The 26,617-nt window shown below is 37.9% G+C and overlaps 2 protein-coding genes across 21 annotated transcripts in view; one reads left to right on the top strand and one right to left on the bottom strand.

The window, feature by feature from the left end:
- Positions 1-8,692, bottom strand: part of DLG2 (discs large MAGUK scaffold protein 2) — a 1,837,299-nt gene extending 1,828,607 nt beyond the window's left edge. For 5 of the 16 annotated variants that reach the window (XM_023646512.2, XM_023646513.2, XM_023646509.2 and 2 more), the window contains exon 1: positions 6,918-8,692. In XM_023646512.2, the coding sequence (XP_023502280.2) occupies positions 6,918-6,936 (19 nt within the window). In that variant the 5' untranslated portion in view covers positions 6,937-8,692. The remainder of the gene's footprint in view (positions 1-6,917) is intronic. The other 11 variants (XM_023646519.2, XM_023646508.2, XM_023646510.2 and 8 more) reach the window with 5 other exon arrangements.
- TMEM126B (transmembrane protein 126B) lies at positions 8,615-15,837 on the top strand. 5 transcript variants are annotated; one of them, XM_014741898.3, is made up of 6 exons: positions 8,615-8,998; positions 11,213-11,419; positions 11,705-11,823; positions 12,874-13,067; positions 14,170-14,281; positions 14,532-15,837. In XM_014741898.3, the coding sequence occupies exons 3-6, from the start codon at positions 11,714-11,716 to the stop codon at positions 14,713-14,715; spliced, it is 600 nt and encodes a 199-aa protein (XP_014597384.1). In that variant the 5' UTR covers positions 8,615-8,998; positions 11,213-11,419; positions 11,705-11,713; the 3' UTR covers positions 14,716-15,837. The 5 variants fall into 5 exon arrangements, with proteins under 5 accessions (XP_014597384.1, XP_005612061.1, XP_014597385.1 ...); XM_005612004.4 differs by having other exon boundaries at positions 8,631-8,963; XM_014741899.3 differs by having other exon boundaries at positions 8,829-8,998; positions 11,304-11,419.
- The last annotated feature ends 10,780 nt before the right edge of the window (positions 15,838-26,617 follow it).

Genomic DNA, 26,617 nt, shown 5'->3' with positions numbered 1-26,617 from the left:
TTTATTTAATCATCAAATTAATCCTAGGAGGTGAGCATTAACAATACAGTCATGTTTTAAGATGATGAATTTGAAGCTCAACCTGTTGATTTTCTTTAGATAACTTATCCAGCTGATAGTAAAGACTGGATTCCATCCATGGGCTCTTCTCCACTATACCACGATGCCATTCATTTGTTCAAAGAACACCACTCTCATACAGCAAGAAGAGCATCGGATGAGCTCCTGATTCTAATTCTATCACTAACCAACTTTATAAAAGTGAAATTCATATACATTATATAATTTGATGGAGGAAGGAAACAATATATATTGAGTATGGGAAAATATTAAACACCTTTTAGAAAAGGAAACTAAAGTTCAGAAGGATTACATGATTTTCACAAGGTCACCTGGTGGCATCACCATAAGAAGGTATGTAAACTTGATTGTACATGTGAGAGATTGGCACTTAGAAATTTCTTTTTTTCTCCCTAAATGTTCCCATTTCCTTTCTTCTCATTCAAGCAGGTAACTGATTTTGTACTTCATTGCCTCAGGGGAGGTATGTGCCAGGACAAAATACAGAAGGGATTTTTAAGTTATTCCAGTTTTGCTTTCCAAAAGTCTAAGCCTTCAGAATAAAAGAAGAGTTTGTTTCAGAGATGAAAGAGAGATTCTCAGGTCCATGCCGACAGAGGGACGTCTCCTAGCCCCTCCCCAGGCTAGAAAGAGATTTTCTCAGCTGAAAAAAACAGAGAAAAGTCTTTGGATCTCAAGGCCACAGGTATCTAGCCTGTGCTTCCTGGCAGCGCTGCCTGGAAGGCAGCAAGATCCCAGAGAGGAATGGCATCATAACACATCTAGGCAAACAGAAACACAGAAATTCTGGGGGGAAAAAATCTAAAAATCCATGTCTTGGAAGTAGCAAACTGCTGCCAGACCAGAAAGAACTATCTAGACATAACTACTCATGTCTCAGAAGTAAGCTATTATACACAGATGATCAATGACCAGACAGAATCCTACCATAACCCCAGGGAAATAGGGAAAACCTCAAAAAGGATAAGCGTGATTTTTGTCCACCACTCAGTGACTACAAGTCAGAAATAAAGTTGAACTATAGAAAATAAATGGATATTTCTTAAATATCTAAATTTATAGACTGAGAGTCCAGCTCAATGATTATCCAACCTTGTACCTTCTGCCAGAAGCCAGGTCTTCTGAATACTGATCTAGATTTTTTTCAACAATTTTACTGCCATTGATGATGATAATGATGATGATGGTGACAGAGAATCTGGTGATATAGTTCAAAGAAATGAATATGACAATGTGTTAACCTCATCGCACAGCACTGAAATTGCTTGTTTCCATATCTGTCTCCCCAACAAATTTTAAGTATCATTAAAGACAGATACTGAATACCATTTGCCACTGCAAAACATGCACCTAGCACAGTGCCTGGTACATTGCAAGCATTCAATAAGTCTTTGTTGAATGGATAAAAGATTGAATAAATAAATTGAAGTAAAGCTATTGCCTTAAACACATACACAAGTTTACCTTTTAAAAGAATTTATAGTTTATTATCTATAAGGGATTTTAAATAGAACAGAACCTAACAGGTTTATTCCAAGCCTTATCACACTTCCAATGATAAAAATGTCACAGCTCTTCAAAATGACAGGCCACATAGAGAAGCCTCAGAATCTTACCCTAATAAAGTTAGGGCTCAGTGGCTAGCAAGATGGTGTCCTCAGAAGAAATGAGATATATAATCTTACCCAAAATCTTTGAAATTTTTTACTTAATAATTCATTTCACAGGATTTTCCACTTTATAATATATCATTCCTCTTGATCGTAAATCCTAAAACAAATGGGGTCAGGGGAATTGTTTCATAATCAAGGTGATTTGGCTATAATTCTTGAAATAGCTTTGAGAAACTTACTAAAAATTGAACCTATGCAGAAAGCTTACTACTTGGAATTCAGAATGACTGACTGGACAGAAGAGACTGGGTAAAACTCATGATCCTTTGCTGACAAAGCAACCTACATTGAGGATGCAGAGCCCTCATGCCTTGACTGCTACAAATTCCTGAGCAGGAATTATAGCTGGGGAACAGGTCCTCTCTTCTCAGTAAAAAAAAAAAAAAAAAAAAAAAAAAAGTTTTATACATTTCAGTCCTATACTAAAAAATATTTTATAATACTGACATGGCTACACAGTAAATATTAAGAAATAAGAGCATACAAAGAGAGAATATAAAGAAAGAGAATTCTTGTAGTTTAGTGAATATATTGATATAGAAGAGGGAGGGATTGATTGATTGATTGACAAAGGCATGAACAAATTGAATGCCTTAATTCAGTGTTTAAAGATATTTTGTGTATATCTTCTCACTGACTAGACTCTTCTACCCAAAGAAGTAACCAATAATAAGCCTAAAGGAGAAATCAAATATTCTATCATGAATGCAGCCCTTGGGCAGCTTCCCAAAAACCTAACAGTTCAAATATTTTATGGCATCGAGTCATCTGCATATTATTTGCACATTTCCCAATATATAAGAACTATAAAATAAATTCAATTAACAGATAATTTCAGCGCTATGCCTATTGTTTGTTTCATACCATACAGTTAATCAGTAGTTGAATACAAAAAGTATTCTTCTCTCTCTAGAATGCTCCCTCTTTATGCCTCCTGGATTGATGAGTATTTTTCAACAAGAGTCTGTGGCTTCATGATTTCCAATAACTCTCTCAACCAGGGTCAAGACGACCCTCTGAGGGATTTTAGATCTAAAAACATCTTTAGTAAATTATCTATTTTACTCTGACTTACAGAAATTGCAAAAGTTTGAAAACTGTCTTTTCCCATCCTGTCTGGGAAGATTCAGCGTCTAATTCTTTTGAGTCTTACTGGCTAGGAAAAAGAAAAAAACATGAAGTTTTGTGAAATGGAAAAAACATCTGGATATAACACTGGTATGTTGAACATGAAAGTTCAAACACAAAGTTCGTAAAATATATGCAAAATGAATAAAATAGCTACTCGGGTGCAGTGAATAAATTCAGATACATATTTTCGCCTTTAGAGAATCTGAAAGAAATTTATGTTAAGAGTTTAAGAAAAGCTAGAGATGGAAAAAGAGAATATACCCAGATAATGAAAGGCAAATATAAATTAGTGAGCTACTACAAAAAAGAACTTAAGTAAGCCACAAAGTGCAGGGAACAGATAATGAAAAGAAAAAACTTCAAATGAAGAAAGAATAAACAGAAGAGTTCTAAGTTCCCTTCTCTAGAGAGAGGAAAAAAAAGAAAAAGAAAAACAGAAATGATACTTTTATGAATTATACAGTCAACCAAAAGGAAAGACATAATTAAAAGACTGTGAACCAGGAAACAAGAATCTCCATTTCAAGGAGGCCCGTGACACACACGGTAATATCATGTTTTAGAATTCTAATTACACAACATTCTTCAGCTTCTTTTAGAAAGAACAATCTCAAAACATGCGAATTATGAAAATGGTAGTATTTAACTTCCAGCATTTGGTAAAAATAATTTTATAAATACTCCATTATATCACTGAGAACAGTTGCAAAAAAAGAATTCAAAGGAAATAAAGTGTCATATAAATTAATAATATCAGATAGACTTCTACACCAATTTAAAGAAAGCTCAGAAGATAATTAATAGGACAATTTTTTAAAACACAGAAATGAAATGAGCATCAATCTCAAAATATTAATAGCCCTGATTTCTGTTACATATTTAATGACAATAAAGAGAACAAAAAACTGCTCAAAAAAGAAATTGCAATGTACCAACACACCATGATCTTGCATCATATCAGAGAATGCTAATATAACTGACCTTGGATTGGCCCTGAATTTTCACAAATTCAAATAGGTCAAAGATGTCCTATAGGCTCAGCTGGGAGCAAACCAAGTTACTACTGTAGAAAGAAGAATCCTGAAAGAAAAGCAACTGTTGGGGGGAAATCTCTAACGGAGAAATGAAGAGTCTTCTGTTGATAAAACTGAGATCTGTAAAAACGTGAAGAGAGTGAGGTGGGAAGAGTAGGAAGTAAAGTCATAAAGCAAAAGGGTAGTGAACACAGAGGTTTGAGGTACGGCAGTTGCAGCTCATCTAAGAACAGTCAAGAATAGCACCTAAAAATGGACTTAGTGAGATGTCACACCTGTTCCTACTTCCCATCATGGTTGAATGTTACCAATCAAAGAAACTCTTCTATACTTTCACAATAACATACAAAACAAACACCAAATGAAAATCTGTCTTTATGAAAATTTTTTATTTTAATGAGAATATATTTAACAATGAATAAACAGGGTTCAATGAAGATTGTTATTGTTTAAAATTACATTAATTCTAGCTCTTCCATCATATCTACCACATGTAACAACAAAGAAAGAAAAATGATTCAAGATGACAGAGGACAATGTAGAATAAATCTAGGCTATACTTAAAATATTTGTTGTACTTTTATTTTAGAAACAGTACAGATAATAAGCTTAGCCAATTAAAAATATAATGCACAGGTCATAACTTGTTTGGCTAGTTGTCTATAATATTCAAAAATATCTATCTTAATAATAACAGTTTTAAGAGATTAAAAGCAAGATAAGGGGCTGGCCTGGTGGTGCAGTGGTTAAGTTCACACCTTTCGCTTCAGCGGCCGGGGGTTCCCCTGTTCAGATCCCAGTGCAGACCTATGCACCACTCGTCAAGCCAGGCTGTGGCAGGTGTCCCACATAAAAAAATAAATAGATAAATAAAGTAGAGGAGGATGGGCACGCATGTTAGATCACAGCCAGTCTTCCTCAGCAAAAAAAGTAGGATTGGTGGCAGATGTTAGCTCAGGGCTAATCTTCCTCAAAAAAAATAAAATAAAATAAAAATAAGATAAATTGTTTCCCTACCTAGATCAATTCACAAGGTAAATTGCATAATACATATACCTTAGTATAATCCAAATATATACATGTTTTGCTAATTAGAACTAATTGATTCCTTAAAAAATTTGATCCAGGGGCTGGCCCCGTGGCTGAGTGGTTAAGTTCACGTGCTCCACTGCAGGCGGCCCAGTGTTTCGTTGGTTCAAATCCTGGGCGCAGACATGGCACTGCTCATCAGACCACGCTGAGGCGGCATCCCACATGCCACAACTAGAAGGACCCACAATGAAGAATATACAACTATGTACCGGGGGGCTTTGGGGAGAAAAAGGAAAAAAAAAAAATCTGATCCATTACAACCAAATCTATTGCCAAAGAAGAGGAGAGAGGGGAAAAGGAAGGGAGGGAGAGAGGGAAGAAAAAAGGAGACAAGGGAGGGAGGGCAGAAGGAAGGAAATAAACCTTAAATTATTTCTCACAAAGTATGATTTTCAATAGTATATCAGCAATTTTCCTTTAAAGGTAAGATCTTTTAATAAACTCAGTCTATTGAATTTAGAACCTTAAGTTTACCCTGCTTAGTTAAGTTATTCCGAGAACATCAACAACTGCCCTTTCTCCTCCTCCTTCCCAGATACCTTTTTATGCCTCTCTCTCTCTCCGCTTCTCTTCTCTCCCTCTCTCTCACACGCACACACCCCCCAAGTGTTTAATTCAATTAATAGTCTAAAATAAGGTAGTCCAAAAGGGACACTGTCTAGAGAACAATAAATGGAAGAAAGAATAAAAATATACAGCAAGCTAAATAAGTCAAAGAGCCATATTGTCTATTGGCTACATTCCCAAAACCATTCTTGTTCCAGATAAACCAATTGTGTCAGGTCTGGACAGGTGTGGCTCCAAAATCTCATAAAGAGTTTACTTCTCTCAGTGATATTATGTGGGAGAGCAGGAAAAGGAAATAATCCCAGTCTTAAATCCCAGTGTATAAAGGGACAGTTCTACGTGTCGTTGTCCATCTCTACGGATACTGGTTGAGATAAAGCATCTCACTGATTATGGGTTTCTTCAATGCACCTTCAAAATCCACGGGTAGAAGGATTAAACATGGCGCAGGTACAGGTTGCACTTTAACCTGCACCCTGAGCTTTAGTTTCAGACTGTACCAACTCACAGAACTGGTCAACATTTGGATCTATGCTAGCCCAGTACAGTAGAGTTCAAATGTGTTCATACAAATTTTGGTTCAAAACTTGAGAAAACTCTTCATAGTTGATTTGATCTTCCATACAATGTCAAAAAAACCAATCCTTAAGAACAAAGTTCATCTGGGGTAGATCTAAGCTAAAGCAAATCCTCAAGATATGACCTATGATAAACTACACGTCAGGAACCCACTGGATCTTGATCAATTCTGGTGAGGCGGTCAGGTGTTTGCTTCATTTAGGGAACTTGCCAATCATGTTATTGGATAATGCATTCCTCTGAAAAGCACAACAGTTACCAAAGTTGTGCTCTAGTCAAGATTTACACCAGCGTAAACCCAAATATTATAGCTACTTTTTAATCAAAAGATAATTAATCTATATCTTTTTTCAGTGAAAACAACTTTGTTACCTTTTACAACTATGATTCCCTTCATAAATATTAAATCCATGAGGAAGAACTCCACTGTTCAAGTTTTTTAAAGATTGTTTAAAGGTAACCTTTAAGAAGCTAAAGAAAATCCAAAATCTATGGTACCAAATCTATGCTGATTATAAATGGTGATTTAGACCACTTGATTTATGAAATCACAAATATCTATAATTAAATACTATAGTCCTACTTCATTTTACTCTAGCAAAATAATACTACTGAATAATGCATCACTGAAAAGACATTATTACAGTAAATATTTCCCCAAACAAGCAAAATTTTACTCTCAAATGGATATAATTTAAATTGCAAATACCAGAACCAAGAAAATGGAGAAACATATTATGTAGGAAGCCTCAGAGCCCACCTTTCTTTTTGACTGGCATTCTTGGGTCTTTCCACTGCCACAGGATTCAAGATCTCTTTTCAAGTCTCAACTTGATCCAGCTGGATTGAAGCCAAGAGCCAGGTAACTGTTGCAAACCCCTTCACTGCTCAGTTTTGAAATCCAGGCTGTCTTCTCTTTCGGATAAAGAAAAAATGATGTATATTTTCCACAATTAAACTTTTGATACGGCCCACAGAGTTTAGAGAAAAATAACTTCTGAGTTTTTCAATTTTTATAAAATATTTGTTTTTAAAAAAAATGCTGAGAAAATTATTGTAAGCATAGAAAATGTTATTAAAACTCCTCTTCAGGCAGCAACATTTTTGGAGTTCAGTGACTCAATTAAGGCACAAATCAAATTTACACAGCTGTCTCATTACTCTATACATGATCAAATTCAAAGTTGAACTGGCTGATGATAAACATTCTCAATTCTGTAGAGAAAATTTTAAACACCCTCCCCAAAAAAATACTTTAAAAATCTCTCTGACTCTGGTCTCTTAAAAAGGTGGGTGAGTTTGAACAGTTTTCTGGGGCAGAACACAGACTGAAAGGCCCCTTTCTATTTACTGGACCAGAAGTTCCGGATCTCACCCCCTCAGTAAGACAGGATCCAGCTTGCTGTCACTTTCATTTTTTTCTTCTGTGCTCTCCAAACCCCTCAGGCTTGATCCTTAAAGCCCCTCTGATTCTGATCCTCCCATGTATTAACCGAGAGGATTGAAAAGAAGGAAAGCAATCCCTTGGCATGGAGACATTAAAGTGACAGTGCCACTCAATGGGCACTTGATGCAGGATGAGTTGGCGAAGCAGATTTCTTCACACTGGAGTCATTCACATCATGCCCTCTCTTCGAATCCGAGCAGCTTCCCTATCCGGCGAGGAAAAACACTGAGACTGTTCGCGAGGAGAAGTCAAACCTTCCCCCAAAGGTGTTTTCTGAGACGCTGTAGTAGTATTAGGCGTGTAAGCATAAGCTGTGCAAACGGTTCGCGATTTCCTAAACGAGAGAGTTCGCCTGCTTGGCTTCCACGTCCACCCTTTCTCTCAGTCTCTCTCCAAACTACCCACCTTCCTTTTGCAGAAAAGACAAGCAAGCTCTCTGCTACCGCTGGCCACCCCTGCCCACACCCCGTTCTTATATAGAAGAGCACTGAAATGTCCTGCACCCTCCACGCGATGAAGTGTTTCCTCAGGCAGGAGAAACAGCAGCACTAGAAATTATATAACCCTCGAATTTGGCTTCTCTAAGACATGGAGACTGGAGGGTCGGGGGTTGCTGGTCTGGGAGACACTGCTGGGCAATGAACGTGCACAAAAGGGCGCCAGGCCTCCTCGCAGCGTCCCCCACCCCGAAACACCGGCTGGCAAGGGGGTCTTCTCGGAGAGTAGGGGGCAAATTCTCTCCAGTCCCTTTCCAAGAAGGGTGAAAGGATGGAATATGAGGGGACTAAAGATTAGGGAGAGGAGTCAGACGGCTGCGAGGGGAGGAGGCTAGTCGGGGCTGCTCCGACGGCCGGTTGGGGGCTCTGGGGAGGGGGTGCCCGAGGAGCCGGAGCCTTAACACACGGACCAGGCCAGAGGGGCGAGCTCCCTCGAGGAGTGAAAGGGGCGGGCAGCTCGGCCGCAGCTAACGGAGGTGCCCTGAGGAGAGGGAAGCGCGCACCAACAACCCTGCGCTCGGAACGCCCCACTTTCCCCTCGGGAAGGGAGACCTGCGAGCCAAGCTAACAAATCGCAGAGGAAGGGAATGCGGGGCTGGCGGGGAGGGGCGGGCCCACGGGCGACTGGACTTCCTCGAAGCCAATGAGCAGCTGTAATTTCAGGACGCCGCGCCCAATAACAGCCTGGATGGAGGGCGCGGCTTTTGACTGGGTCGGGGCGGGCCCCGGCTGCAGGAGAGACGCCTGAGCCGGCACCATTTCCCGCCCCAGGCGTTCCGGCTCCACGCCTACCCGTGAGTCACGTGAGCCGGCAAGATGGCGGCGCTCCGGCGTGAGGCTGGGGCTGACCTGAGGGATACAGGTGTGGTGCCGGTGGGAACTGGGGAAGCGCCCAAGGTACGCAGAAACCCGGGGTGGTATGGGCAGTGATTTCTGCAGCCTAATAGTGCTGGTGGACTCTTCTGAAATGATGCATGTAAAAAGGATTTGAAAATCTAAAGAGAACAGCTCCCAAGTCCATGCAGTGCGTAATTAAGTCCTCAGTTGCTATGAAAAGAATCAGAGAGAAAGCAGGAGACAAAGTCTAGTCCGGATAGCTTGCAGCTTGGTTTCTCTTGCCTCCGAGCCTTTGCAATGGCCTTTCCTCCAACTTGAAATACCTCCCTGCACCTATCCCTCACCACCCCACCTCCACCAAAGTCTCTTTAGGATATTGGTTTAAATGCCACCTCCTCCGGAAAACCTTCCCACACTTCCCCTGGCTAGGTTAAGTTTGGCTTGTTTTATGTTTTTTGTTTTGTTTTGATGGCACACTCATTCTGTATTTGAATTTCCTGCCTTTTGAGTCCTGACTTCCGGCTGGGTTGTGACTACAGCTTGATTATGGGGCTGGGGTCGGCTGTCAAATACCATGTGCTCCGTAAATGATGAGTGAATGTTGAATAAATTTCTGAAAGTCAGGTGAAATAATATGCATAGAAGTACTACAAAACCATAAAATGCTTTGTGAACTGTAAACCTAGATAAATGCACCTATACTGGTATGATCGTGGTGACCAGTTGAGTGGTCTTGGACTAATTTTTAGATAAAATGTTGGTTATAGCAAAATCTGTACATTTCAGTACTTGTTAAAAGTCTATCAGAAAGTCACCAGTTTCTCTGCTTTATTAACAGTGCCTTGCAAAGCCTAGGCACTCAATAAATATTTGCTGTCCTGTTTCAGTATTTTAGGATCATAATCCTGAGTTTCTGTGTTCCCTATATACTGAGGCTGTAGACATGACATGGTAGGAGGTTGGTACAACACATTACCTGAAAGTTTTCTTTGTGAGGAGAAAGGGACTTCAATGAATGGAATGACAGCAAAACAAAAATTTGTCCAAGGCTTCTGGTTAATTATCATGTTACTGATGTCTGCTTTCATAGTACATTAGATAGATTAGATATAGAATCTCCCTTAGATATTACTATCTCTTCTCTTCCATTTCCCATTTAAATGTCAGAGAAAGAGAAAAGATTAAATCTAGTCCCTGAGAAATTGTAATTTGTAAAATATATTCTTTTTTTTTCCTGTCCTCCCAGATAATTTAAAGAAAAAGAACCAGCTTGAGTACAATTCTACAATGATGCAGGGAAAGAAACTGGTCCATTATTACTCACAATGTAATACCATATGAATTGTCAAAGGAATCCCTACCTTTAGGATGTTGATGCCATGGATGAACTGGCCTTTGATTGGTTAGGGTTAGGATTGGTACATATCACTTATTTAGCAAATGAGTATTACAGTCATGTTCACCATGTGTCTATTTACTACCAGCATCAGAATCAGTTGGTGCTATTAAAATGCAGATTTCTAGGCTTCCTCCTTCTCCTCTTGAATCCAAATATCTCAGGAGGGAGCTGAAGAGACTACATTTCATATAAACTCCCCATATGATTCTTGTGTACACTCAAGGTTGAGAATCACTGATTTATTAAGTATCTTCCGTGTTGATTATGCTTACTCCACTCTATTCTCTTGCCCAAGACTCCTGAAATTTGAGAGTTAGTCTATGCCCTTGACTATAAATGTTAAAAAGAAGATTGGTATAAAATGTGAAAGGCCATACATTTTATTATGTGATCATTGGCTAATCCCATGATGCCAGTGTGACAAAAGATTTAACAAATGTTACTATTAAGACTTTTCACAGAGATCTGAGAAACTTACCCAGAGCAAAACATTCAGAAAGGATCCTTTCTGAGGATCAAGTTTGTTTTGTTTTGTTTTGTTTTGTTTAACCACTGGTTTCTGTTAAGATGCTACTGGCCAAACCCTTATGGTCCCTTGACAGTGGCAACTGTCTATTCATACATCACACTTGGGACATAGAACCTTCAACCCTGGAGCCCAGTGCTGTGGGTTCAGGCTCCCTGGTATACCAAATAGCAATTTCCAGGAAAGGCCCTGCTTCTGCCCAAGATGCTACTAGAGAGTTAGATGTATAACATATAATCCAAAGTAGCCATGATCCACTACCTCTTCCTAGCTTGGAAGAGTGTCCCTCTTTCTGATGTTCTCTCTTGCTATTCTCCAAGGCAATCCCTGTTCTCTCCTACCTCTCCAGGAAACTCAACATAATCTCCAAAGTGAGCTCGGGCTTTCATGAGACAGAGGATAGAGATAGTTGTCAACAAGTAGCTACTGTTTCCTTCCAGCTCTGACAAAGCTAGAGCAAGGAGAACTACAAAGGCCTGGCTACCTTCCGGGAAAACTGTCAGGAAAAGAAAAACTCAATATCTCAATAAGTTATCCTTCTACACCAAGTCCTAAGGCAAGTCGACCTTTCTGAACCTCGTTTTTCTCATCTATAAAAGTAGAGATAATTATTATCCTACCAATTTCTCACAGTTATTGTATGAATCAAAAAGCCATTGTCTAGCAGATCATAAGAGCTCACTAAATGTTGACTGAATCATTAAGAAGGTATGTGAAAGCAGATGACAGTACCTGACACATTACTAGGGTCTAAATGTTTTTTAATCTGAATCTGTAGAATTTTTAAGATTTAATATTAATATCATTAGCTATTATAGTTCTAGAATTTTGTGTTTTCCAGGACATCAAGATGGCAACAAACACACATGGTCCGCCCAGTCCTCTAGGAGATGCAAAACTCAGAAGACCAATGGTCATCGAAATCATAGAAAAAAAATTTGAATATCTTAAAAAAGAAAAGTAAGAGACACCCTCAGACTGAAAGTCAGTAACTTTATTTGCAGATCTTCTGTATTGCATTGTTTCTGAGTATTTGAGATCCTATTAACTTTATTGAGTTGGTTATGAAGAAAGCTTATAAAAAAAAGAACATGTGGGAAACCTGAATAGATGAAAATAGTGGTTTGTTGGAATACTGGAACTGTAGATAATTTCTTCTGCTTCTTAAAAAAATCCAAAATTATTGTTGAAATGTTATTTGTGCAATAGATATTTTTTAATTAAAAGTAATTAGGAGAACACTGTTTTGGAGGCTACTTATATTTAATTGATGATCAACTGTAATTAAATTCAGTTTAGAATTCATTACCTCAGCCACAGTGCTGAGTTCAGCCAAAAGGAATACAGAGTCTATGATGTACATATAGCCTCACATTACCATTTTGACTTTTAGATTAATAGAGCTCAAGAATAAAATCAGACTGTTGATCTTAGACCTTAGATATTTCTGGATTTAGGTATGAGTCAGAATAAGTAAAACTAGATCTATCAAATCTCTTTGGATAAAGTTTTGGAAATCCTAGACGAATTATTTTAAATAATTTGTATCTGGGCTAATTAAAAAACAGTTATTTTCTAAAAGGCCTAACCAAATGTAAACAACTTTTTTCAAATGACCTTAAGCAAATTAACATTTTTAGTAGCAAGAGCAGTATTCTTGGATTTAGATAGCTCATAGAATTTGGCTACATTGGAACATATTCATATTTATTTGTAGCCAAAATTTATTCTCTCTTTAAAAGGGTTCCATTTTAGAACCACTTTAAATATTCTCAGAAAGAGAATTAGATCCTCTCATTAGAATGCAAGTTCCATTAGAGGTAGGGTTTTTTTTCCCTTTATTCACTGCCCCATCCTCAGCACATAGAACATATCTTTTGCACAGTCAAGCACTCAAAAAATATTTAATGTTGAATAAATATGTAATTACAAATGACTACCCAGGAAAGGATATATCCATTAGGAGAATATTATGTTGAACTTAATTTTTCTCTTTGTTTTCCTGAATAGGACTTTAAATATAGATGGAACAGTGTTCTTTGGAACAACATCTGGTTTCTCTGGAATACTGGCAAACTTCCTTTTCAGACACTGCTTCAAGGTTAAACATGATGCTTTGAAGACATATGCATCATTGACTACACTTCCATTTTTGTCTACTGTAGTTGCTTATAAGCTCCTCGTAACAGATGGTTTGTATTCAGGTAAATTTAAATTCATTAATGTATAATGTGTTCATGTATAAGTAAAATTACTCATTAACATTTACCATTGCTACTGCTGATAGTAATCCCTTACATTTGCATATGGCACTACCCTTAACGAAGTACCTTCATATATAATTTCCTATTTCATCCCCACAACAACCCTCCTAATCAGGCAGAGCAAGTGGTATTGGGTCTTTTTTACAGATAAGCAACCAAAGCTGAGACACGTTCAGGTATGCTAAGAAGCAACATAATATAGTGGGGGAAAAGCAGGCTTTGGCATGCTACATATATGATTTCAGATCCTACCTCCACCAGTTAAGTTTTGTGACATTGGGCAAGTCCTTTAATCTCTGAGATTCAGTTGTCTTATCTATGAATTAGGACTAATAGTACTTACCTCACAGGATTGTTGTGAGAATTATGATACTGTATGTTAAATGTCCAACATAGTACCTGGCATATTATGGGTTTCTAATGTTATTTCCTGCCTCCTCCCCTTACGTTAAGTTTCACAACTAGTAATCAATGGAACCTCTGGTCCCTATTCTTCAGGTCTCTGCTTACATATCTCTTCCGCAGGGAAACCTCTGATTCCCTCAGGGTAGGTTAGGTTTCTAGATACATTCTTTATTCATTTTACTTTCAAAGCATTGTACACACTTGAAATTATTTATTTAAATATTTTCTAATACCTTTCTTTCCTGGTAGACTGGCCGGAAGGTCAGAGGTTGGGTCTCTTTTATGCAACACTCTATCCCTAGCAACCTAGCATATGTCTCACACATAGATAATAAAAATGTGTTAACCTAGAACCCCCATGTCTGGTCTGCTAGTTTAATATTCTTCCTTATGAAATTGCTTCTACAACAACCACATAAGTAAGAGATAACTCCCTTATGTAAAGTATAATAAAAGCATTTTTTAAATGTGATGCGTTTAGTCTGTTATGTGCCATAAAATGAATTTCTAATATTCTTTCTACCATTTAACTATGATTGAGGACAGTACAGATGACTACTCTGTGAAGCCACAAGACTGTCTTAATAGTTCTTATCTTGAGATTTAAAGGAAGACCAAATTTACTTTTGTTTTCCAGGTAATATAAGCCAGGAAAATTGTGTTCTGAGAAGTTCACTGGTTGGCATAGTATGTGGTGTTTTATATCCCACTGCTTTGGCTTTTTCTAAAAATGGACGTCTGGCAGTCAAGTAAGTCTGTCTGTTTGTTCCTTTTCTTCCTTCTCTCTTTTTTTTTTTATGTTAATAAACTCTCCTATTTAGCAGCCAATGACACATTTTAATGAAAATATAGTAGTTTGCAATTTCAAATAGCTAACTTTTAACCTTTTAGCTGTCTACATGAAAGACCTATAATAGAATTATCAGTTTAGGAGAAATCAACAAACTTTTTATAGAATATACATCCAGGAGAAGTGCTTTAACTCTTTTTCCTTTTTAGGTATCATACTGTTCCATTGCCACCAAAAGGAAGAGTTATACTTTATTGGCTGCTGCTTTGTCAAACAGAGATAAAAGCAATGACGATTCCTCTAGTCTTTCAGACAGTCTTTGGAATATTTAACGGTCTACGGCATTATGCAATATTTGAAAGTACACTTGAGAAAACTGTACATGAAGGTTAACCAAAGAATGAATGGAAACTAAACCAGCGAATGGATTTTTTATGATAAGGACTCAGGAATTGCTGAAGAAATTAGAAGTAACTCTGGAAAGACAATTGTTTCTATTCCTTTTGCCTGGTATATAGCAGCTACTCAATAAATATTCAGTAATTCAATAAATAAATGTAAGTTTAAGCCCACTCCATCCTATTTCTACTCCATTCTCCAGAGGTAACCACTATCAAGTTAGCATGCCTCTTTCCTTGCAGTATTCTTTTGTAACTTACATATTTTTTTAAATACATAGTATTATCCATACATGTTCTGGAAATTAACTTTCACTTTGCTATATGTCTTGGACATCTTTCCAACTCATTACATAGAGGTAGAACACATTCTTTTTAGTGATTGAATAACATTCTTGGTGATTCCAGGATCCACGTACGTGATCCTTCCAACACACTGGTCTCTTTACCCTACCACTTATTCCCACGATCATACTCAGCCTGCGCTGTGCAATATAATAGTCGCTAGCCACATGTGCCTACTGAGCATTTCAAATGTGACTAGTCTAAACTGAGATGTGTTGTAAGAATAAAATACACATCAAGTTTTGAAGATTTACCATGAGAAAAAGAATGTAAAAGACCTCAATAATTAGTCTATTGATTACATGTTGAAATGTTACTCTTTTGGATATATTGGGTTAAATAAAATACATTAAAATTAATTTTACCTGCTTTTTTTAGTGTGGCCACTAGGGAATTTAAAATTACATAATAACACATTATATTTTTATCAGACTCTGTTGCTAGAGACCTTGTCATTATCAATAAATTCAAATTCTCCACATTCTCAATTATAAAATCCCATTTTCTGATCACTACCTTCTTCCCTTCTAGCTCATTCATTCTCACACAACTCCAGCATTACTTCAGCCTCACCAGAACCAATAATCCATTGATCCCACCACCTTTTCACTATCCCTCACCACCCTCGCATTCTCACTGTCCTTCTCCAGCTTCAGCCACATCAATCGTTTTAAAGTTTGCCAATCTCAAGGCAAAAAGAAAAAAACAAAAGTGAATCTAGCTAAAGGTGATTTTTAAATAAAGATGTTGGCGTCTTGTTTTCTTTTGTGAATTTTCTGTCCATGTCTTTGGCCCATTTCATTTGTAGAAGCTCCATAAATTCTGGGTGTTTTATTTCTTCATATGCTAAGGGAGTAATCTGAGAAATACAGCAAGGTTGACTTAGGTTCACTTCCCTTGCCACCTGAAAGCTAAGGAGATTAGTACTCTACTCCATGACTTCAATTTTCCTTTTCTATAACAGACTAAGCAGGGAAGTCTATCAATACTTGCCTCTGGCTTTAGAAAGCAGTACTTGCCAAAGAGGCCTGGAAGGGAAAATTAGGGAAACCTTGATCTGGCTGAGCCCAAAGGTGAAGCTAGATGAACCACAGAGAAGAAGGACAGCAAGGCACTAGAGGCAAAATAGTTCAGAGGTGTTAAGTACAGCTTGGAGCTCCACTCTCAAGGTTCAAATCCTGGCTTCACTACTTACTAAGAGGTTGACTTTGAACAGCTATTTAACCTCTCTGTAACTCAGTTTCCTCATCTGTAAAATGAGGAATAAAGATTACTCAATACCTCATAGTGTTGTCAGGATTGAGTGAATTAATATATGTAAATCAAAGTAGTGGCCAATTCATAGGAAGTCCATATGTGTTACTGCCACTAATTGTTGTTATTGTTGCTATTACTGAATAATAACTATCATAGTCCTTTCTCTTGCCTGTAGTTATAAGTTTGCCATTTTTCTAGGAAAGATTAGAAAGAAGCATGGCAAAGAAAATTCACAAGATATCCTTAATTTGAACAAATATGTATTTATTTATTCAGCTAATATTGATTCAAGACCTAGTGTATGAAAGACATTTGTATACCATACACTGAGCAAGTTAACTAACTTTTTTGAGTGTTTCCTTTTAAAACATACTAATAGATGCTTTACAGTGAGGTTATAAAGATTAAAGTACATGGAACCACCTCGTAGATAGGAGGTGCTCAATAAATGTGTTTACATTGTCTGTTCTCCCTGATGGGTGTATAACAGTGACTAAGATATGGTCCCTACTATGAGAATTTACCTCTTTTGCCTTTTCTCTTCCATTTCCCCCAACTGCCTTAACCATGTGATTTCCCCCCTGCTTTTGTATTGTACTGCATCACATTGCATTGCTTGCAATGTATTGTATTGATTTTCTCCCTGCTTTTGTACAATTATATTGTCTTGTGTAAAGGCAAGTATTTTAATTTCCACATTTAAATAGTAATCTAATAATGAAGAAATGGTGTTCTACGGATGTGGCTGAATTTCATAGAATTTGTTTGCTCACCTTCCTAAGCCTCATTAAAAAAAATTCTTCCAAAGATGCATAACCCATTTTTCCCTACCTTCATCATCCTATCCCTATAAAGACAGTCACACTAACATTAATCCACATGAATAATTGAATCTTGGTATTCCTGAACCCCACTAGCTTCACTAAAGTAACAAAAAACTTCCTAAAAGTCTCCCCTAGATTAGACATAACAGAAGAAAAGATGAGTGAACTTGAAGATATAGCAATACAAACTTCAAAATAAAACTGAAAAAATTTAATAGTATTAGTGAGTAGCTTTACATACCTGTAATTGAAGTCATCAAAGGAGGGAATGAACTGGAAAAAAAATTTTTGAAATATTAATGGCTGAAAATTTTCCAAATTTCCAAAATTTCCCAAACCAGAGATTCAAAGAGTTCTACTCCACGACGCAGGGGGCTCCTGAACTCATCTGCTTCCACAGACACACTGAATCTACAGCTACACACAGAGCAATTCCCTCTGAAATCCAGAAACCAGCTGAGCGGTTCCTACACATCAGGCAAAAGAGAAAATACCCACGCTAAAATGGGTAGGAAAGGCTGAGACACACTCTCACCATAAACCCCACCCCCAACACAGCAAGGTAAATTCAGGAGGGAACTCACAACTCCCAGCTTCTCCCTGAAGAGGCAAGAGTTTGGACCCAACACCTAGCACCCCAACATTTAAGATTCCACCTGAAAGACAGGTCCCTAAAACACCCAGCTCTGAGAGCCAAAAGGCTCGCTGCATATGAGACCCACAAGAGTACAGCAAACAAAAAAGCATTTGTTAACTGCCAGGAGCACTAACAGCAAGCTATCTCCCTAGGGCTCAGTGCAGAAGGAGCAGGCAAAAAATGCCCATCTCTTAGTTTTCCCTGAATGGAGTCTCTTTGCACACTTTGAAAGATGCTGCTGGAGGGTCAGAATCCTGATTTAACATGCATCTAGAGGTTAACTGCAATCCTCCCTAGATACTAGATACCACGGAAGCCAGCAGTCACCTCTCTCCCTTCTCTCCTGGGGCTGCTCCAAGTCCCTAGTATCTCCCTGGAAGGAGCTAATATGTCTGTGCCCCCAGCTTTTGTGGCTGCTGCCCAAGAGGCAGGTTCTCAGATCTCCTGACTCTGATAACCAAGGAGCTTCCATTCATTAGTCCCACAGGAATATAGCAAGCAAAGAAGCAGTTCTTAAACTGGCTATACGCCAATGCAGAAGGAGCAGGCAGAAACCCCCATCTCCCTTTCCCTAAAATGGGTCTCTTTGTATACTTTAAAAGATGTTGCCTGAGGTCAGGCTTCTAATTTAGCACGCCTCTAGGAGCTAACTGCAAACCTCTCCAGAGAACAGGAAAGCCTGTGGACACCTCTCTTACCCGCTCCCTCTAGCCTGCTCCAAGTCACAGTATCTTCCTGGAAAGACTTTGTACACACATCTGGCACATCAGCTTTAGTGGCTGCTACCTGAGAGACAGGCACCTGGATTGCCTGGCTCTGATAGCCAATGGGGCTTGCATTTGGTAGTGCCACTGGGTTGTAGTAAACAAAAGTCCTAAATGGGCTCAAGAGCAACTCCTCGTTGCTATATACCCCAGCCCAGTGCAGAGGGAGTGGGCAAAAATTCTGAACTACCATTTTCTCCTTGGAAGTGGTCTAACTATGTACTCTCCCAGCTCCTGCCTGAGTGTCCAGCTTTCAGCCAGCTTGCATTTAGATGCTGACTAAGATCCCCCGCTTTGAGACACTCATGGATGTTGGCATACCCTCAACTGCTGGGAGCCACTAAGAACAAAGAAGGTGACTTGGACAATCACAAAAGTTTGAGAGACAACCAGGAAAATAAGCCAGCTAATTGATGAAATTCATCTCCTACATGAGACCATGGACAGCCACATGCAAAAGAATAAAACTGGACCCCTATCTCACACATACACAAAAATCAACTCAAAATGGATTAAAGACTTAAATTTGAGACCTGAATCCCTAAAACTCCTAAAAAAAAAAAAAAAAAGAAAAACAGGGGGTGAGCTCTATGACATCAGTCTTGGCAATAATTTTTGGGATTTGACATCAAAAGCCCAAGCAACCAACATAAAAATAAACAAGTAGGATTACATCATACTAAAAGGTTGCACAGCAAAGGAAACCATCAATAAAATGAAAAGGCAACCTAACAAATGGGAGAAAATATTTGCAAATATATATCTGATAAGCTAATATCCAAAATGTATAAAAAACTCATACAACTCAATAGGAAAAAATACACCAAAATCTGATTTAAAAATGGGCAGTAGATCTGAACTGACATTCTTCCAAAGATAGACAAATGGCCAACAGGTGCATGAAAAGATGCTCAACGTCACTAATCATCAGGGAAATGCAAATCTAAACCACAACGAGATAGCACCTCACACATGTTAGAACAGCTATCAAAAGACAAGAGACAACAAGTGCTGCTGAGGATATGGAGAAAAGGGAAGCCTTGTGAACTGCTTGTGGGAATGTAAATAGGTGCAGCCACTATGGAAAACAGTTCCTCAAAAAATTAAAAATAGAACTACCATATGATCCAGCAATCTCATTCCTGCGTATATATCCAAAGGAAATGAAACGTGACATCAAATGGATAACTGTACTTCTGTGTTTACTGCAGCATTATTCACAATAGTCAATATGTGGAAACAACCTTAGTGTCCATCAACAGATAAATAAGATGTGAGATATATATTTCATTTTATATATATATATACACACATATATAGTATATATCCTTTGTATATATGTACACAATAAGGTATAACCCTATATTATGATATATTATATGCAGTTCTTATAATTGGATAATTATAATATTGTAAATAATAATATAGCCAGCCCTGGTTGTCTAGTGGTTAAGATTTGGTACTTTCACTGCCGCAGCCTGGGTTCATTTCCTGGTCAGGCAACCACACCACCCACCTGTTGGTTGTCATACTGCGTTTCTGTGATACTGAAAGCTATGCCACCGGTATTTCAAATATCAGCAGGGTCACTCATGGTGAACAGGTTTCATGGGAGCTTCCAGACTAAGACAGACTAGGAAAAAGGACCTGGCCACCCAATTCCAAAAATACTGGCCATGAAAATGCTATGAATAGCAGCAGAGCATTGTCTGATATAGTGCCAGAAGATGAAAGGATGGCGTAAAAAGTTCAAGCAGGGTTCCACTCTACTGTACACAGGGTCACTAGGAGTTGGAATCAACTCAACAGCACTAACAACAAAATAATAATATATATCACACACTTTATGTATGTGTGCGTGTGTGTGCGTGTATATATATATATATATATATATAGTAATATATAATAATATTACTCAGCCATGAGGAAGAAGGAAATCCTGCTATATGCAACAACATAGATGGAACTTGAGGTCATTATGCTAAGTGAATTAAGCCTGATAGAAAAAGAAAAATACCTCACAGTATCATTTATAAGTGGCATCTAAAAAAAAAAAGTCAAACTCATAAAAGCAAAGAGTAGAAAATTGGTTACCTGGGGCTGGGGGTAGGGAAATAGGAAGAGGTTTGTAAAAGGGCATAAACTTTCAGCTATAAAATGAATAGGTTTCAGGAGTTATGTAAAACATGATGACTATAGTTGACAACACTATCGTATAATTGAGATTCGCTAAGAGAGTAGAATTAAATGTTCTCACAACACAAATGATAAATATATGAGGTGATGGATCTGTTAATTAAATAGACAGGGGTAATCCTTTCACAATGTATATGCATATCAAATCACCATGATGTACACTTTAAATAACTTAAAATTTTATATGTTAATATACCTCAAAAAAGCTGAAATTTTTTAAAACCCCAGATTCAAGAAGCTCAATGACTTCCAAGCAAAAGAAATATGAGAAAAACTTCCCTCATACCACATTATAATGAAATTACTTAAAACTAGTAATAAAGAGAAAAATCTTAATAGGAGACAGAGAAATGACAAGAATGACAATAGATTTCTCACAGGTAACAATGATGGCCAGAAAACAATAGAGCAAAACCTTTAAAGTACTAACATTATAAAAAAGAAAAGTCAGGGGCCGGCCCAGTGGCGTAGTAGTTAAGTTTGTGTGCTCCACTTCAGCAGCCTGGGGTTCACAGGTTCAGATCCCAGGGGGACATAGCACCCTGTCAGGCCATGCTGTGGTGGCATCCCAGATAAAACAGAGGAAGATTGGCAGAGATGTTAGCTGAGCAACAATCTTCCTCAAGCAAAAAGAGGAAGATTGGCAACAGATGTTGGCTCAGAGCCAATCTTCCTCAAAAAAAAAGTCAAACTAGAATTCTATAGCTAGCAGAAATATTTTTCAAAAACTAAGGCTAAATACAAAGAATGGTGTCAGCAAGATGGTGGAATACAAAGCTATAGCCCCTCCTTTTCTCGTGGAGACATGGATTTAACAATACACAGCCCATGTGCCTTTGTGAGAAATCCAGAAACCAGTTAAAAGGATCCTCTACCCCGAGTGAGCACTAAGTCAACTGCTGCAAAGTCAGTAGGAAAATTCATAACACCTTCTCTTGCCAGAATCCCTAGCCCCTGCATGATGTGGCACATTTAGTGGGAAATTCCTAACTCCCATCTTCTCCCTGGTGAGAGAAAGGAGTGGAACCTACATCCATCGTTCTGAGTTTTAGGGAGACTGCCCAAGGGACCATTTCCTGCATTACCTGATTCCAAGTACTGACACCAATGCGGTGCCAGATTCGGGACGCCTAAGAACAAAGACAATCAAGGTGCACCAGAGTCTTCATGACCACCTAAGTAGAGCTCCAATATTGCGGCTTACCACAGCACCAAAGAGGCCGCAGTACCACAGAGAGACACCAGAGGGAGCTCTTGAGAAGAAACTGGCAAACCGTTTTAAGCACAAAAGGAGATTTCTTTGGTCTCCAGAATCTCTAGCCAGGCTGAGTGGACAAAGTTCTCTCTGCAAAAGCAGATCAAAAAATCTGGGTGTGATGGCTGATTCTTCAAATGCCGAAATCCTGACAAAAATAAACAAACCATACAAAAGAAACAAGGAAAATGGCACATATAAACAAATTAAATCTCTAGACTAACCCCAAAGAAGTGGAGATATATTAATTACCAGAAAAGAATTCAAAATTACCGTCATAAGGATACTCAATGAATTTTTTAAAAGCACAGATAGACAACTAAATGAAATCAGAAAAACGATGCATGAACAAAATAAGAATATCAATAAAGAGATAGAAGCTATGAAGAAGAACCAAACAGAAATTCGGGAACTTAAGAATACAATATCCTTTTTTAAAAAAAAATGAAAAATTCACTAAAAGGACTCAATTCTAGACATCTGTTGCATAACAATGTGAATATACTTAACACTACTGAACTATACACTTAAAAACGGTTCACATAGTAAATTTAATGTTATGCGTTTTTTACCACAATTTTAAAAACTAAAGCTAAATACCTTTTAGACTTGCAAAATGTGAAAGAATTCACCACCAGAAGATTTACATTCTAAGAAATGTTAAAGAGAGTACTTTGGGGAGAAGGAAAATGATATCAGATGGAATACGGGTCTATAAAAAGAATGAAGAGCACTAGAGATGGCAAATATGTGGATAAATATAAATTTTCTTTTTTAAAAAAATTCTTTCAAGAAAAATGAAATAAATTGAATTGTCAAATTGAACTAAAAAATAATAACTATGTATTGTGTGGTTTATAACATATGTAGAAGTAAATGTGGGACAACAATAACACAAAGACCAAGAAGAAAGAAATGAAAATATAGTGTTTAAACATTCTCATACCATATGTAAAGTGGTACAATATTACTTGCAGATATCTTGTGATAAGTTAAAGATGATGTTGTGGGTTAAATTTTGCCCCTCCAAAATATATTTTGAAGTTCTATTCCCCAGAACATGTAAATGTGTCCTTACTTGGAAATAGGGTCTTTGCAGATGCAACTAAGTTAAGATGAGGAAAACTGGATTAGGATGAGCCCTTAAACAATGACTGGTGTCCTTATAAGACAAGAGAAAGTTGGGTACACAGACACAAACAGAGGGAAAGTGACCATGTGAAGACAGAAGCACAGATTGGAAAAATGGATCTATAAGCCAAGAGACACCAAGGATTGCCAGCATACATCAGAAGCTAGGAGAGAAGAATAAAACAGATTGTCCTTCAGCACTTCCAGCAGGAAATGAACCCTGCCAATACATTGACTTCAAACTTCTAGCCTCCAAAACAGTGAGTAAATAAATTTGTTGTTTTAAGTCCCCTAGTTTGTGGTACTTTCTTACAGTAGTCTGAGGAAACTAATACAGATGTATACCATACATGCTAAGCAATCATTATAATTTTTTAAAAGAATTATAGCTAATAGGCCAACAAAGGAATAAAATGGAATAAAAAATATTCAATTACTCCCCAAAAAAGCAGAAGAAAGGAAAAGGGGAATGTAGAACAGACAGTACAAATAGAAAACAAAAAGCAGGATGATAGATTGAAACCCTAGAATATATAAATAATATTAAATATAAGTGGTCTAAACATCTCTTTCATTAAAAGTCAGAAATTGTCAATTTAGATAAAAAACAAAATCCCATTATATACTACCTACAAGAAGCCTGCTTTAAATACAAAGGTACAAATAGGTTAAAAGTAAAAGGATGGGAAAAGCTACGTCAGTTAACACTAATCAAAAGAAAGATTTTGCAGTGGCTATATTAATATTAAACAAGGTAAGTTGCAAGGCAAAAACTATGTCCAAGGATTAAGAAAGTTATTTCATAATGATACAGGGATCAATTAATCCTAAATGTTTATTCATGTAACAATTGAGCTTCAAAATACATAAGCAAGAGCTGGTAGAACTGAAAGGAGAAATCGGAAAATTCTCATAACAGTTGGAGATTTCACTAACCTTCCCTCAATAATTGATAGAACAAGTTGGTAGAAATTCAGAAAGGATAAGGAAGTCTTAAACAATGCTATCAACCAACTTGTGCTAATTGATGTTTCTGAACACTTGGCACAACGACAGCAGCAAGTACGTTCTTTTCAATCACACAGAGAACATTTACCAAAATGGACCAGAATCTGGGCGATAAATATCAACAAATTTAAAAGGATTCAAATCATACAATGTATAATATATACAAATATATTTTCTGACCACAATGGAACTGAATTAGAAATCAATGACAGAAAGTTATTTGGAAAATTGGGACTATTGGGAGACCAACACACTTCCAAATATCCCATAGGTCAAAGGAAAAAGCAAACAGGAACTGGAAAGTATTTTGAACTGAATTAAAATAATAAACAACCTTTCAAAATCCGTGAGATACAATTAAGGCAGTACTTGGAGGGAAATTCGTAGCACTAAACACGTATGTTAGGGGGAAAGAAGATCATCACCTCAGCTTCCTCCTTAAGAAATTGGAAAAAGAGGGGCAACTTAAATCCCAGGTAAGAATAAGAAAGGAAATAATATAGATCAGAGCAGAAAACAGTCAAGTTGAAAACAGAAAAGACAACAAAAAAAATCAATGACATAACTGGTCATTTGAGAAAATTAAAAAGAATGATAAACCATTAGCCAGATTGATCAGACATTAAAGAGAGAAAATACATATGACCTGATATCAAGAAAGAGAGATGTGACCTCACCATGGATTCTACAGATTTTAAAGGATAAGAAGGGAACGTTATCAACAATTTAAGCCAATAAATTTGAGGAACTTAGATGAAAGGGACATTTCATCTTGTCTTGTGGAGAACTGATTTTTTATAAAATCTCAGTAGACTAAATTGCTTTTATCACTCCAGAATGGCATGCTACAAATAGTGTACAGCATGAAAATTTAATTTCAAAATTAACTTCAAACCATTAAAAATGAAATTGGAATATGAGTACAAAATGAAGCGTCACACGTGCACACGTTATAAGTAGCGTCCTTTTTTTCAGGTATGCTTTTTTTTTGGTGGGTGAAGAAGACTGGCCCTGAGTTAACATCTGTTGCCAATCTTCCTCTTCTTTTTTTTCTCCCCAAATGGGCAGCACATAGTTATATATTCTAGTTGTGAGTCCTTCTAGTTCTTCCATGTAGGATGCCTCCACAGCATGGCTTGATAAGCAGTGTATAAGTCCATGCCCAGGATCCGAACCAGCACACTCAGGGCCAACAAAGCGGAGCCCCCAAACAACCACTGTGCCACTGGGCCGGCCCCAATAGCATAAGAGGCTGATTTTCCCATTCTCTCCTTGGAAACGTTCGAATTGGGACCCATGCTTACTTTCCACTTTGGAATCTGAGGACCCATTTTTATTTCTGGTTCATTGACTAGAAACAATTTGACATCAGGTGGGTCTTCTCCTCCTGCTTGTCCGTGAAGCTTTCCCCTTATCTTGAATACTACTTTCTCCTTTGATAAAGCTCAATGATTTTCAAGCCACCTTAGTAAGCACTTTTATTGGATTTTCACGGCTAAACAAAATAATCAACAAGAGTGTTATTTCCCCTCCTGTTTCATAGATGAGGAAAGAGGCTGTGAGGATGACAACTGAGACAGAGGTCTTCAGAGGCTTGGTCCAAGACTTCGGTTCTCAACTGTTGAGTGATGGAGCCAACAGCCTCCTTCTCTCTCCAAACGGTTTTTCTTTAGCCAAATTCACCCAAGCCTGCTTTTACAAGCAGTACTTGGCAGGGCACAAGGGGATCATCAGAAAAACAAGCTCCTTCTCCTGAGGTACTCAAATTATGGTGGGACAATTAACCAGATCTTAACATGACACAGGAAGCTAAAGATAAAGGAAGAATAGAAAATCGATGGTGCAAAGAAATCTCAGCTCCTTTTTTACTTCTTTTTAACTAAGTACCCATCACATGCCAAGGGCTGTGCAGTTATACCCCTTGCCAACACTATGAGGTAGCCTTTTGATGGGGTTCAGGGCAGGCCTCCCCAAGATGTGCCACTCTGGTATGCGGATTATTTTGAGCTGAAGACAATAAGGGCTCAGACTCAGGAAGAACATTCCACCTTTCCCCTCTAAGCACCTAAAAGAAATTTAAAATAAAGGCCTGTCCCAGGGACAGGCCATCACCATAGATAACTTTGGGTTCCAGTAGACTGGGAGGATCCTTGCTAAGCCCACTCTTATCAAAGTTCTATTAACCAAACATTTGCTTTTCCATTTCCACGTGAGTTGCCTTCCTGCCCTTTGAAGCCCCAAATCACTACCCCAAATGTCCTCCTTGTCTGTAGCTGAAGATACTTAAACAGGCAGCCTCAGCCAGCTGGCTGAGTTACTCAGTTTCTCCTGAGTTTCTCCCATATACATGCCAGTCAACTTTGATTTTCTCCTGCTAACCTTCCTTTTTAATTATTTGACCAGCCATAAGAACCTTAAGGAAAAGGGTTGGGGTGGAGGCGGTTCTCTCACTTCCCGAACACTTTATTGACTAGGAAGTC

The sequence above is a fragment of the Equus caballus genome, chromosome 7 (genome assembly GCF_041296265.1).
Source record: "Equus caballus isolate H_3958 breed thoroughbred chromosome 7, TB-T2T, whole genome shotgun sequence".
In the NCBI taxonomy this organism is placed as follows: domain Eukaryota; kingdom Metazoa; phylum Chordata; class Mammalia; order Perissodactyla; family Equidae; genus Equus; species Equus caballus.
The sequence above is the reverse complement of the archived record's forward strand: the minus strand, read 5'-3'. Positions and strand labels throughout refer to the sequence as shown.

What these genes read in the sequence shown, in the direction of transcription:
- TMEM126B (XM_070274301.1), top strand. Translation starts at nt 8,918, where the DNA reads ATGGCGGCGCTCCGGCGTGAGGCTGGGGCTGACCTGAGGGATACAG. An exon ending in GAATATCTTAAAAAAGAAAA is followed by an intron (nt 11,824 to 12,873) that starts GTAAGAGACACC and finishes TTTCCTGAATAG; the next exon opens with GACTTTAAATATAGATGGAA. An exon ending in AATGGACGTCTGGCAGTCAA is followed by an intron (nt 14,282 to 14,531) that starts GTAAGTCTGTCT and finishes TTTCCTTTTTAG; the next exon opens with GTATCATACTGTTCCATTGC.